The 14,984-nt window shown below is 48.5% G+C and overlaps 1 protein-coding gene across 1 annotated transcript in view; it reads left to right on the forward strand.

The window, feature by feature from the left end:
• DLGAP2 (DLG associated protein 2) overlaps positions 1–10,777 on the forward strand; it is a 718,648-nt gene extending 707,871 nt beyond the window's left edge. The window contains exons 14-16 of the mRNA XM_079909047.1: positions 1,476–1,567; positions 7,675–7,827; positions 10,229–10,777. Of these exons, the coding sequence (XP_079765173.1) occupies positions 1,476–1,567; positions 7,675–7,827; positions 10,229–10,447 (464 nt within the window). The 3' untranslated portion in view covers positions 10,448–10,777. The remainder of the gene's footprint in view (positions 1–1,475; positions 1,568–7,674; positions 7,828–10,228) is intronic.
• The last annotated feature ends 4,207 nt before the right edge of the window (positions 10,778–14,984 follow it).

Here is a 14,984-nt window from a genome sequence, read left to right on the forward strand (position 1 = left end):
TGAAGGCTTGCCCGCAGGGCACTGGAGACAAGCTTGCGCTGCTCTCCTGAAAGCCTGAGGGAATGGCCAGCCTAGCAAACTGGCCCGACTTTGAGTTTCAGGGGTTCCGTGTGGCTGTGTTATCTGTGTTCTGCACAGAGTCTCGAGGGGGACCCAGAAGAGAAGATGCTTCTGGCCATCAGAGGAGGATGCTGTGTAAGCTCAGTGAAATAGCTGGGAACTGTTGCTTACAGACGAAACATCAGAGATAAGTGGGCCTGGGTATAGTCGCCAGAAATGTTCTCCTACAGATTGCTACGTGCTTTTGAGGATCGTGGGAGCTGGGATCCACCAAAGCTATTATTTCCAAAATAATGATGACGTTTACACAGGCTAAGGAAGGATTGGGGCAGAAAGATGGGAAGTATGGAGGCCCCTGGAGGTAGCAGGTGTGGGGTTTTCCCACAAATTTCATGCCCAGTGAAAACCCCAGAGCTGTCACAGCTCTCGGGTAATTGGTTAAATCCTTTCCACTGACAAAACTATATTATTTACATTTTTAAGTGCTATTTGATTAAAGTCTTACAACTTAGAAATCGTTTCTGGATTAAACTGACACTTCCAACCCCCTGAAAGCTGAGCTGGCCCACAGGGTGCCCCGAAGCGGGATGTTCTCACTAGCACCGAACGTGGCGCTTCCACGGGTCAGCGGATGGTGATGTGAGGAGGTCGGGGGAACTGGTCACCCTGCCGACCCCAGAAGGGCTTGGTGGTGTTAGCAGTACCTTTCTAAGCTAAATTTCCCCCAACACTGAAGTATCCTAGTAGCTGGCATTTGATCGTCTTTTTTTTTTTTTTAACATCTTTATTGGAGTATAATTGCTTTACAATGGTGTGTTAGTTTCTGCTTTATAACAAAGTGAATCACTTATACATATACATATGTCCCCATATCTCCTCCCTCTTGCGTCTCCCTCCCTCCCACCCTCCCTATCCCACCCCTCTACGTGGTCACAAAGCACCGAGCTGATCTCCCTGTGCTATGCGGCTGCTTCCCACTAGCTATCGATTTTACATTTGATAGTGTATATATGTCCATGCCTCTCTCTCACTTCATCCCAGCTCACCCTTCCCCCTCCCCATGTCCTCAAGTCCATTCTCTAGTAGGTCTGTGTCTTTATTCCCGTCTTGCCCCTAGGTTCTTCATGACCTTTTTTTTTTTTTTCTTAGATTCCATATGTATGTGTTACCACACGGTATTTGTCTTTCTCTTTCTGACTTGCTTCTCTCCGTAGGACAGGTCGTCTTTGAATTTCCTTCCTGCTCAGGAATGGAGCAGACGGAAAGACAGTTCAGCCCGTGGCCATAATTAACTGAACAGTTTCACCTCCAGTAACAGAGATGATAGAATAATAGCTTTTGCTCTTTGGGTCATACCCCCTTTGTGTAATGCTTTTGCTTTTGTTTTTTAATTGACCTTGTTTTTTTTTTAACAGTTCTCGGGAAAATCAGGAGCGCTGTTGGCAGTGCCCAGCTTCTGATGTCGCAGAAATTCCAACAGTTTTACTGGCTTTGCCAACAGAACATGGTAAGTGGATCCTCAGGTAACCTCAGCCCCTTGTAACCAAGCTGAACGTCCGTTCTTTCTGTGCTCACCGCGTTCCCGCCTGTTAAAAGATCCCTGCACCTGTGCAGCCTGGTGAATGAGTAGGGGGACACTCCCAGCTTTGGGGGGGATTTAAAAGTGCAGCCAAAGCAGAGAGGCCATGGGGTATGGGCAGGGGAGGGGCAGGGGTGGGAAGGAGTCAGGTGTTTCCCCAGCCGTGAGGGGTGTCCTCTGCCACCTGGCTGTCCCCCAGGGGACCCCAGGATGGAGGGGAAGCGTAAATCACTGTCACGGTGGGTGTCACAGTGAGGACAGTGCTAGGAGGTGGCTTGAATAGAAACACGTAAACAACCACAGTGCAAGAGATTAGGAAGAGATTTTAGAAATAATTTGCGCTTTATATGTTTACAGTCAGGAGTGAACAGAAATACCATGGACTAAATTAGGTAATACGGTTGGCATTAAACTTGGTTCTGATCTTCCTGAAAAGATCAAGGGGACACTCTTACCTATGTGTATGCTTATATGTATACTATACTATGTTTAAATAAATATAAATATATATTGTTACACACACATTATCTGACTAAAGAAAATATTCACTTGATATTATTTGGAGAAATAACTAAATAGTAATCACATTACTTTACAGGTTCTTTTATTTATAATCCATACACTGACTTCTTTCAGACCAAACATTTTCATTGAAACACAAGTAGGTCTCTGCAGGGTCTCCCATAGCAATGGTTCAAGGTGATTTGATTTCGTTTTGTTTGGCTTTTAAATGTACAAGGAGGCGTGTGGATTTACAGAACGTTCTTCCACATCAAAGGCAGCAGAGCACGTCAGAGTTGCCAATTTATCCCTTTTAATCAGGATCATTAAAAAGTATGTTTTCTCTAATATTTTCCAATTAATCCCATTCAAGTTCATCATGAAATTTAAAGAGTTACCGCCTGGTTGCCTATGACGTGAAGTTATAATCAACATTTAAAAGGGGAAACAGGCAGGTTTCGAGTCCCTGAAAGAAACATACCGCTGCGGAAACATTCAGTTTTTATGTTTACTGGGCATGTTCTAGCATTCTCCGTCGTGTGTATTTAATGGATCATCTTTAAGGAATTGATTTAGGCCGTTGGAGAGCATGGTCCGTATTCCACCGAGTCTGGTGGGGAGGGTCGTCCCCATCTGCAGCACCCTACACTCAGCAGAGACACATTATTCAAGCTTATAAAATCTGCATGTCTTCTCTGCCAGAGCGGCTGATACTAGACTTAAAAATTATCCACCCTCTTATAGTTTTGATCCCTCTTGTACATGTCAGATTGCGTTTTCTGTTAACCTCCAAAAGTCTGGCGTGACTGCTTCCATTTCTTTTGACCTCCGTCTAGGATTAGACCAAAAGAGTCTGGAGCATGTGTTGGAGGAGGTCAGGCTGGGGCCCTCAGCAGGCCTGTCAGCAGAAATGCTGAAATGCTGACAGTACAAGCAGGGGCCTTGCTCAGCAAAGCCACACTGTCCACACTTTGCAACTTTAGACCGGTGACTAGTTTTCAGTCAAGGAGATGCGTCAAGAGCCCACCAACTATTTAGGATGGACGATACCGGGCAGGACCCACCCTTGAAGCTGGCGGGTCGATACCGGTACCTCTCGGGCCAGCGGCTCAGCACCCCGGAGCAGGGAGAAATGGAGTCACGCTCAGCCCGGCCGGTCTAACAGTGTACTTGAACACGACCCACGGTCTCTTCTCAGCCCTTCTCAGGACACACAGCTCCCAGAGAATGTTCCAGAACATGGAGCCTCAGAGCCCACATCCCACCTGGACCCCACGGCCTGCGGTTAGCAAGGACGGATGGCCCTGTACACGTTGCTGGGGTAGGGGACCGGCCTGGCTCACCACTGACATGAAAAAATGAGACTTACAAACAGATCGGGCGTCTGAATGTCCAGACTTACAAACAGATCGGGCGTCTGAATGTCCAGACTTACAAACAGATCGGGCGTCTGAATGTCCAGTGGACGCAGATGCAGCCGCCTCCCGTGCAGAGCCAGACCCTGGCCGTGCCCAGTTCCACCGATGCCACGGCCTCTGCTCCCTGGGAGCCCAGAGGACAAAGGTTTCGCTGGTCCAGTGGGGAGGGCAGGTGACCACAGAGTCCACTCTCGGGCGACATGAGCCTCAGCACAGCCGTGGGGCAGGACCAGGGCCCGAAGTCCCACTTGGGGAGCCGTTCCATCCCCCGGACACGTTCAGGCCCCATCACGCCTGCACCTGTGGGAGAGGACATTGTACTTGTGTCATCTTCCGGAAGAGCAGCTGAGGACCCGCCTTTGCGGGGAGGAGTCCCCCCAGCCCCGACTGTCCAGGGAGCCCCTGTGCACCCCCGTCACCTGCAGAGCACGGCCCAGAGGCAAGACCTTCGCTCTGCTTTTCTTCACAAGCAGTGGCTGAGCTCAGACAGGCAAGTACATGACAACCCAGGCGACTGGAGGAACCTCCTGCCCCAGCCCCTGCCCCTGAGCCTGCACCTGACCTTGCACCTGAACCTGCACCTGCCCCTGAACCTTTCCCTGACCCTGATCCTGACCCTGACCCTGACCGTGAACCTGCCCCTGACTCTGACCCTGACCCTGACCCTGACCCTGACCCTGCACCTGATCCTGAACCTGACCCTGAATCTGACCCTACTACACCTGACCCTGACCCTGCACCTGACCCTGACCCTGCACCTGACCCTGCACCTGCCCATTGGTCTCCTCGATCCACATGCCCAGTTCGCCTCCTGGTGGCTCAATGGAGAACGAGCTTCAAACCGCAGACAATGGCCCTGGGTTGCAACTTTCACTCCAGACAGAGAAGGAGAAAACAAGGGCGTTTTGTGCAAGTCGCTTGGACAGTGGTTCTTACCGTCTGCCCTCAGGTCAGCACAGCTGCCATCTGGCTGCATCAGCAGAACAGACGGGGCTCAAAGAGTGACCTAGTGGATGTGGGTGTGGAACCAGGACTGAATGTCTGTGTCCCCAAACGTTCACATGACGAGGTCATGAGGGTGGGGCCCCCATGCTGGGATCAGTGCCCTCATAACAGAGACCCCAGAGAGCCCCCAGCCCTTCCTCCACGTGAGGACACAAGAGAGAAGATGCCGTCTGTGAACCAGGAAGGGGGTCCTCACCCGACACAGGATCTGCCAGCACCTTGACCTTGGACGTCCAGCCTCCAGCACTGGGAGAAGTAGACTGTGCTGTTCATAAGCCCCCAGTCTGTGGTTTTCTTGTTCTCTCAGCCCAGATGGACTAAGACAAAGGTTAAAGGAAGTTTAAAGCCAACCAAATAGAAGTTCCTGATGTGCTTCATGGGAAGGACTTATGAACAAGCCGGAAATGGCACATTTTAAGCAAATTCAGATAAATGTTTACCTATCAGAAATTTCTCTGTCTGTTTAACCTGAGATAGCCCCACACTGAATCAAGGGAACCACACCAGAAAAATTCACACCCTTAACCCGAGGGTGGCAAACTCAGGTGCCTGCAGGCAGGTCACGCGGCCCGGGGAACTCGAGGCCGTGGTCACCAGCCAGCGCTGGGCGCCAGGGGCGTGGCCAGGCCACTGTAGGGCCCCCCTCTGCTCCTGTGGAGTCACCCAGCTTTAAGTAGAGACAACTCACTGAAACTACACATACATCAGGCGCCGTGTGCAGAAGCAAACCCACCTTGGGACCACATGCGCCCATGGCTGCCCGTGTGCCGCTCCGTGACATCACCTGCACGTTCCAAGGGCGGGGACCTGTCCCCGAGACAGTTCTGACCCTTCAGGAGATCGACATGCCTGCCCTCCCTCCACGTGGGAGCGACGAAATATACATGGTACATTTGTAGGGCGTCCCTGACCTTCAGAAGCAGGGCTGAGACTGCTCAGAGAACAAACAGAAATGGCCGTGGCTCCAGGCCCATCTCCCCAGCGCCTATGACCACCAGCACCACTGCAGACCCTTCCTGGGCACCAGCTTCCCAGTAACCCCACAGGCGACCAGAACCCTGGGGCCTAAATGAACTGTCAAGCGGCTGGAGCCTTAACATGTACCACCATCCCAGGTTCCAAGAAAGCGTTTTCAAAATGAAACAGTGAAGCAATGTAACTACACGTGTATTCTTCAGTAGACTTTATTTTTCTTCTTCCCATTTCCTCCAGTTGTGTTGTGATATAATTAACATACAGCACTGAATAAATGTGAGGGGTACCACATAACGATGTGACTTACATACATCATGAAATAATTATCACTATAAGCTTAGTGAACGTCCATCATCTCCTATGGGTACAAAGGTAAAGAAATAGAAAAAATATATTTTCCCTTGCAGTGAGAACTTTTAGGATTTACTGTCCTAACCGCTTACCTGTATGACACACAGCAGCGTTGGTGGTATTTATCGTGTTGGGTATCGCGTCCCTAGCACCTGTTTATCCTGTAACTGGAAGTTTGTACCTTTTGACCCCCTTCTGCCACTCCCCACCCCATCTCCAGTAACCACAAGTCTCATCTCTTTTTCTAAGAGTTTGTTTCTTTGTTTTTGAAATACAACTGACCTACAACACTGTTAGTTCCTGTTAACAACATAGTGATTTGATGTTTCAAGCTGATCACCACAGTGAGTCTAGTCACGATATGTCATCACACAAAGGCATTACGTAATTATTGACTGTATCCCCCACACTGTACATTTCATTTATTTTGCAACTGGAAGCTCGTAGCCCTTAATCTCCCTCACCTATTTCTCTCTTCCGCCCACCCCCTTCCCTCTGCAACCAGCCGTTTCTTCTCTGTATCTATGACTCTATTTCACTCATTTTGATTTTTGTTCACTCGTTTTGATTTTTAGATTCCACATATCAGTTAAATCATACAGTATCTTTCTTTTTCTGACTGACTGACATGTTGTTTCAAATGGCAAGATTTCATTCTTTTTTATAGCTGAGTAGTATTCCATTGTGTGTATATATATATCTATCTCCTTTATCCATTCATCTGTTGATGGACATTTAGGTTGTTTCCACGTCTTGGCTATTGTATTGATAAATAATGCTGCTGTGAATGTTGGGGTGCATATATCTTTTAGAATTAGTGTTCTTGTTTTCTTCACATAATACCCAGACGTGGAACTGCTGGATTGTGTGCTAGTTCTATTTTTAATTTTTTGAGGAAACTCCATACTGTTTTCCATCACGGCTGCACAAATTTACATTCCCACCAGCGGTGCACGAGGGCTTCCTTTTCTCCACGTTCTCACTAACCTTGTCATCTCTTATCTTTTCGTTGGTAGCCATTCTGACAGGTGTGAGGTGACAGCTCATTGTGGTTTCAGTTTGCACTTCCCTGATGATTAGTGATGTTGGGCATCTTTTCATGCACCTGTTGGCCATCTGTATGTCTTCCTTGGAAGACAGATCCTCTGCCCATTTTCTTAATCAGGTTAATAGACTTTATTTTTTAGAGCAGTTTTAGGTTCACAACAGAATTGAGTGAAAATACAGAAAAAGACAGAGAAAATTCCCATACACCCCCTGCCCGCACACACCACAGCTTCCCCACCATGAGCATCCCCACCAGGTGGTCCTTTATTACAACTGATGGACCTCCAGTGACACGTCACCACCCAGGGTCCGTGGTTCCCATCAGAGCTCACTCTCGGTGTTGGACATTCTGCGGGTTTGGACAAAGTTATCATGACACCTGTCCACCATTACAGCATCCCACAGAGTAGGTTCACTGCCCTAAAAATCCTCTGTGCTCCACCTGGTCACCCCTCCTCCCCCCAACCCCCATGGCCACTGGTCTTTTACTGTCTCCATAGTTTTGCCTTTTCCAGCAGGTCCTAGAGTTGGAACCATACAGAATGTAGCCTCTTCAGACTTTTTAACTGTCAGCAGATACTTAAGGGAACTCTTCCTGAATCCTCGTGGGCCCTTGGGAATATCTGCACCCGATTCTGAACTCGTGGGGCTTCTCCCTAACCCGCTTCCTTGGGAAGAGCAGCCCCGCCCCCGCCCTCCGAGTTCTCAGCAGCTCTAACTGCGCCTATGTGTCGGCAGGACCCCAGCGCCATGCCCAGGCCCACCTCGCAGGACCTGGCCGGGTACTGGGACATGCTGCAGCTGTCCGTCCAGGACGTCAGCATGAAGTTTGACGAGCTGCACCAGCTGAAGCTCAGTGACTGGAAGGAGTTGGCGTCCCCGGAGATGAAGGTAACCCCCCACCTGCCGCTGCCACCTCCCGGCGTTCAGGCCACGTGCTCCAAATGCCACGTTATTATGTGTGTCTCGGTCTTTGATTAACAGTATGGGATCCGATTTTCAGGGATAAACCCATGTGTGCGTGATCGGGTGGAGCTAAAGTCGTCAGCATGTGTAATGAGACCCTTTCTTGCTGACAATTCCCGGAAGACTCCAACAAAACTCACGTTGTCTGCCGCGGTCTCGTTTCCGGTAGGGTCTGTCCCCTGTGTTATCGCCATCAAACCTCTGTTTGGATTGTACTGAGACGGTTTCCCACCGGGGAAGTTTCAGTTCAGTTACAATGCCTCCTGTGGAGATAAACTTTCCAGTTGGGCATCTGCAGTTGAAGACAGGGAACCCTTGAAACTTCCCTGAACAATTTGAGGATGTAAACTTCCTGGCCCTGAAATAGGCTGAAACTGTCCATTAAGTTTGAACCTATGGTTTCACCTCTTCCCTCTAGAGATCATCTTTACTGGGGCTGATAGATAAGTGTGAATTAGCCATAAAGACATTGACTTCCTAACACATTTTAGAGAAGTTCTACGTAATCATAATCTGATGTTTCTGGACAGACATTATCAATTAAAGTGATAAAGAAAATTAATCCAACATACTTGGGACAGTGGTGTTTAATATGTAGTTCAGGGTGTATATCTAGATAGTTAGAATGAAAGCATCATCTTCCATTTTCCCAGAAACATGCTGCCACCATCGTTGTGGGGCTCCAGGCTGGAGGCCATCGCTCCATTGCGGGCGGCTGAAAAAGTCCTCACCGCAGATAACGGGGCTGAGGGGCCCGCAAACCATCGGGTTGTACATAAGCAAGTCCAGGAAATCTATGGTTTGGTTTTGAAGTGAAGGAAATCATAAGTAATGATTCCAAATGAAAAAGTTCTTCAAAGAAATCACTAAAAATACAACTTATTAAACTAGTCCGATGATACGCAAAAATCCTCCCTATTTTTCATTCTTCGGTAATTGACAGCTAATATAATCCCTTCCACCTCAACTGTACACAGAGAGTAGTCCTCAAAATGAACACGGTTCCTGCTGAGGGTACAGCACCCCGTCCAGAAGGCGAGCAGCCCTTGAACGCGGCCGAGGCTCTGTGTCCTGCACTCGGGACACAAGTCCTGACGCTCTGCCTCATAGATCTGCTCGGCCACCTGCCCCCCCGCTTCCACTGCAGGAAGGCTGTGAGCCTCTTGAAAACGGAGACTCACAAGAATGGTTGATTTCTTACAGTCCCATAGTTCAGAGGCTGCGAAAGGAGAGGAGAGAGATAATCACAGTCCAGCACGTAAGGCAGGGGTTAAATTTTGAAACAGCTGCAAGTCTTCACAAATTAATTACCCCTGATTGTACCCCTGCCAAAAAGCCGGGAGGGACGTTGCTTCTGGTCCAAGTCATTTTAAAATAAGTCATGGGAACAAAGTTTCAGACACCAAAACGATCTTCCTGCCAAAAACAATAGCACACAACATCAAGATTCTGCCATGTGTTCACCTGAACCTGTGCTAATGGCCAAGCCCGGGCCCATCTCGTGCCCTTCGGATTCTTTTGGAGGCTGAAGGGAAAGAGAGGAGTGGGTGCCCCCCCTCAACAACTATCTTCTCAGAAAAGGCAGCATCCGGGCCCCGTATGTAACATCCCCTTTCCTGACAAGGATACTGGTTGCGGAGTTCCCGCCCTCCATCCACTGGGAAGGTCCGGCCTTGTTAGCGAGGGGCCACAGCAAATAGAGAACACAGTGTGGGACACAGGCCTTCCAACAGGACCCTTGCAAGCATTGTGTGTTCCTTTGCTGCAGAATTGTGCCATTTCTCTTTCTGGAAGAGGCATACACGTATCTTGGGGTGACTTGTTTGAGAACACGAGCTAAGGGTCAGAAATAGTTGTTTGCATCCTTTTACCAAGGAAGCGAAACATCATATGTAGTTCATGTCAAAGGGCTTAAGGCCCATAGTAGAGAATCTGGACATCGGTTCCTTGGGACACCCTGCGAGAAGGTTTCCATGTCCTTGGACCTTGGAGTCTGTTGAAAAGACTGTCGCGTAGGACAGGGCTGTCAGGCGGCATCTTCCGAGACCCCTGGGAAACTCAAGAACGTGAGCCTGTGAGCACTTGTCAAGTGTTCGCCCAGCAACAGGGTCAAAATAACTCTAAGACTAGGGCGGCGTCCCACGCACACATGCAGGATGGATGTCCTCGTGTGTAAACACTTCCCCCCCCCCCGGGGATCTGGGGGCAGGCACAGCAGGCCCACCCCGGGCAGGGTCACGCGGCATCGGGTGGGCGCGGGGCTGTGAGCTGGAGGGGCGGCCGGGCTCCTCTGACTGCCCCAATTTTGACTTGTGATGCTTTTCAGGAAGAAAGAAAGGTCCCCCCTCCAATACCAAAGAAGCCCCCCAAAGGGAAACTTCCCATCACCAGAGAGAAGTCTCTGGACCTGCCGGACAGACAGCGCCAGGAGGCCCGGAGGCGTCTGGCGGCCGCCAAGAGGGCAGCGTCCTTCCGCCAGAGCTCGGCCAGCGAGCGGGCCGACAGCATCGAGATCTACATCCCCGAGGCCCAGACCCGGCTCTAGGGCTCCGGGCCCGCCCCTCCCTCCCCTGCTTCCCATCACCCGCGCCGTGCATCCCATCCCTGGTCACTCCTGTGTCACTCCTCCAGCGAGCTCGCCCCGGCTGCTGTGTTTGTGCCGTAAACACCCTGGAACACCCTGACGTCCACGTTTGCGAGCTCACGGCCACGACGACTTCTCCCCGGATGGCCTGGCTTCCCGTCAGCAGGGAGGGAGAGGCGTGGGGACACCTGACATACCCACTCTGTTCTCAGAGGGGTACGAGGAACACCTCTCGAGATGGAACCCAGTTCACACTTTGTTATTTATATTTTTATAAATTGTGTGATATTAGAGGCAAGAATAACAAAAAAAACTATGAATGGGTGCATCTCCCCACTCACTCGAGGCATTAGACACCCAAGAGGAAGGTGCTACAGCTTGAGTGCGGGAAAGAAAGACCCCACCGTGGCCTGGGGTCACCGCGCCCTGAACCCAGCTGACCCCTCACGTGGTTCTCTGTGCCGAGTCTATGGTGATGAGAAGTCATCTCTCCAGCCACCAATCTCCCCGCCGTGTGCTTCTCCAGAAACCTGGGGGGTGAGAAGTCCGCCCCCGCCACAGATATTCAGCGCAGCATCTCCACAGTCAGAAAGTCAGCTGAATGTTCATTCACGCAGGGAGAGACAGACGGAAACAGAGCAGAGTCTTAAGAAAGGCTGGCACTCCTGTAGCAGGAGTAGAAAAGAGCAAAGAGTTGTCCTCACTCAGATAGAAGAGTCATTTATTTTTTATTCCTTTGTCACTTAAAATGTCACACATGGTTCTGTCTTTAAGTTTCACCCTTTAGGCACCATGTGATTTTTTTCTTTATAGATGTATATATATTCTCAAATGCTCTGTCAGTTGACTTTCCAGGGTATCCTTAAAAAACAGAACAAAACAAAACAAAACGTTTGCTTGTTTAAAATGACAGTCGTGATGTTGTAAAAAGTTTAAGAAACATGAATGTGAGTGGTAAGTGTCTCTCAGTTTAAATGGTAAAGAAGAAACGTAGTTTACATTTGTATCTTTCCAGAGTTCGTTTGTCCTATGCAGTATGGCTAAAGTCAAGAATACATTTCTTGCCTATTTTAGACAAAAAGAAAAAGGGCACATTGTGATTTCCACCTGTGCACTTCAGCAAAAGTCCTTCGTTTTCGTGGTTCTGATTGGCACCAGAGAAAAATAGGAAGGTCTCTAACGGAAGGTTTCCCATTCGTCTCATGAAATTTAGATGCCGTGACCGTTGTTCCAATCGGACGGTGTGTGTGTCTGTTCAGACATCACTTCAGAGGAAGCGCCTGTGGATTGATCCATTTGACCCCATACTAGAGTCCTCGCTGTGACTCCAGGTAAAAGCAGGTGACGCGGCGTTTCCGCCCGAACGCCGGGTCCCCTGTGGCCCCCCGAGTGCTGTGCCCCCAGCCCAGCAGCACAGACCCTCCCCCATAGCACTTTGTATTCCTACCTTGACTCGCACTTTAAGACGCACCCAGCTCTCCCTGCAGCCTGATAATGTACGAGAGCCTTCGGTGAGGTCCTTGCACAGCTGGGGCGCGCCTTAACGCCTGCAGCTTCTCTTTTTCCTCGTATTCTACATTTCACGAAGCATGGGGTTCGTAGGAGCACAGATGATATTAAAGCATGTTTAGCTTCAAAGTTTTACTTTTTTAAAGCGGAGTAGTTAAGAATTCCCTGTAAGGACAAAACCCTGTACATGGAACCTCATATCTGGTATATATTTTACCAAACAGCCTTAAAATATATTTGGAAGCAAAAATCAGTACGAATGTATATCCTTGAAAAATGCAAAAAAAAAAAATCCCCTGAAATATTCTTCTATAAATGAATCCTATTTCCCCCAGAGTATTCTAAACATTTTTTCTACCTAAATAAATACCTAAATCCTGAGTAGCATACGATAATGATGCTTCTTCCTATAGTCAGTATACTATGTTAAAGACAAATGTATCTGCAAGCATTGGCATTTTAGACTCTAAACATGATGTATTATTAAGACGAACAGTTCTTTAGGAATAACCACGGAAAACTCGGTGTGCACTCATTCACATGGGGAAATGTAAACTGCATACGTGTTTGCCAACCTACTCACGTGTGCCTCGCCTGGAAGCTGATGGGTTTTATCTCATTTCCTTGAACCTGTACAAAATATATACCAACAAATTATAAAATTAGACAATAATGATTTTAGATCCCAGATTCTCTGATGCTGACTTAAACCAAAGTACTCACTGGATTTGGATTAATTTTCTTTATGTTTTGTAGTCTTATTTTTATCTTAAAATCCCCAAAAGTCTTGGCCTAAACCATCCCTTGGTGAGCAAATTCACCTACAACTAAATTTGACATCAGTTGTTGATGCGAAGTGGGGAACGTGTACGAACCCCTGTTTGGTCCACGTTGTTCCAAAGAAGGTCGTGTGACGGGGGGCAGGGGGATGCTTGCAGCTGGGTCTGATGGAATGGTACCCGTTTGTGTGACACGACCAAGTGCAATATATCCGTTCTCATGGTGACATCCCATCATGAAATGCAGACGATAAGCCATGTTTACACATTGTACATGTAAAGAAAAATAAAACTGTTTATAATACTGTGTTAGTCCCTCACACTAACTTATTGCAGTCACTTCTACAGACACAGAACTATCCTGTGATCGTTTCACCACGTCGTGGATATAACTTTACTGAAAGATGATACGTAAATTTGAGAATATGGTTGAAAATGATAGTGCACGATGTTCTAGGAACATTGTGCTGGGAAGCGCCATGTTCTCTGTGATCACAGACTTGTATTCCCTGAAGATACAGCCCATAACCGTTATAACCCAGGTACCCCATTAGAAATCATTTTCCTCACAGCCAACAAGTTGATGTTGCCATGCTGAAGGCCCTACTTAACTTTCCAAATCAGAACACAAGTATGATAAACAGGGTCCTAAAGTTTAACAAAACCCAAACAAGGCAAATGTCACTTGTTCACAAGTGCGCTTTCGATGTAAGTCATCTCATACATCTTCATTTGTTATTGTTGTCTTTAACTTAAAAGTAGTTGTTCTCAGTGACCATCATTACCATTTTTTTCTCAGCAAATTTATAGAACCATCCTAGAATGGGGTATGGAGAATCGAACTGTTGTATGATACCAAAAAATTACGTTTTTGTTTAAAAGGAAATGTTGTTGATGTTTGCACCTCAAGATCGATACTAAAGACTTCCAGCAGTAAATAGTAGAAAAGTGTATTAGGGAAAATAACAGATTACATTTAAGATTCCCTCTTAAAAAAAAGTAACCAGCAAGTCAGTGGCCCTAAAAGTAGAGGGACTCTCCCTGCTAGATCCTGTAGAAGTGGCCAAATTTATGACCAGAAGACAACACGATTCCACAGATGCATGGGCTTTGAACATTTCTTTTGGGGTCTGTGCTCCCGTTTGCCTTTCCCAATACCATGTGGAGCAACCACTGTATCCGTCACTTTAGTTCAAAGATCCCGCGTTGCATATTCACTCAAATCCACGGCCCGATCCGGGATGGACTCTGCCTGGAAAGAAAAGTCATGTTGCAGACGTTTGGTCCAAGTGCCTGGAGTGACTCTGAATGTGGACTCTTCAAAGCAGCTGCCTGATTTGGGCCAAAGCTTTCAGTGGCGAGCAGGGAGCAGAAGAAAGGAGGAACGGTCCTCATCAGAAAGCCTTTTCCCGTCGGCAGTAACTGGGTCAAATCGCACAGACCTCGAGCGCCCTGAGGATCTGGAGGCCACTGGGGCATCTCAAGGGAGACGTGGCCAAGGCCTGAGCTGCTTTTTGCTGGCAGAGCCATCAGCCTCCTTCAGGGTTCTGTCGGGTTCCCAGAAGGTCCCACGTGCCTCATCTGGAATCAGCTGGGGAACGTGTGGGCCCCCAGGCTGGCCAGAGTCACCAGCACCTGGTCCAGGGCAGTGGAGGCCTCCAAGAACTTCGGCCAGTGAGGCAGGGACGTGCCCACCTCGGATGGAGAAGGGCAGCCCCAACGGTTCAGCCTGGGGAGGGCACGTGGATGCCGCATCTCCCTGCCTTTCTGAAAAGTGGGACATTCCTGTCGCGTCTCCCAGATGGACCCAATGGCTCCATCCCGCATCTTTCACCTGTGCACGTTTCCCAGGCACCTCCTTGCTTCTCAGAGCCTGAACCGCTGATTTTTTTTTTCCTTTTACTGCAAATTTAACATACTAATCAGGTAGTTGAAGACAGTGGTTTCATACACTAGCCCCTGAGGTCCTCCTTTGTTTTTATCTGCATACTTGCTTACACTCGTTTGAAAGTTTTGGTTGAATACAGGGTTCCAGAATTTGAAAATAAAATAGAAAACCTCAAGCGTAAGTAACCAAGACTGTAGCAGCTGCTGGTAGTAGGTACGTTTCACCACCAGGCTGGAGCCGTGGAAGCGGCTTCGTCAGCACCCCCTGCACCATTTGTCATAAAGCTCGCGGCATCAGGTCCCGTCAGAGCCCTGTGCCTTCA

This window comes from Stenella coeruleoalba, assembly GCF_951394435.1.
Source record: "Stenella coeruleoalba genome assembly, chromosome: 21".
In the NCBI taxonomy this organism is placed as follows: Eukaryota; Metazoa; Chordata; class Mammalia; order Artiodactyla; family Delphinidae; genus Stenella; species Stenella coeruleoalba.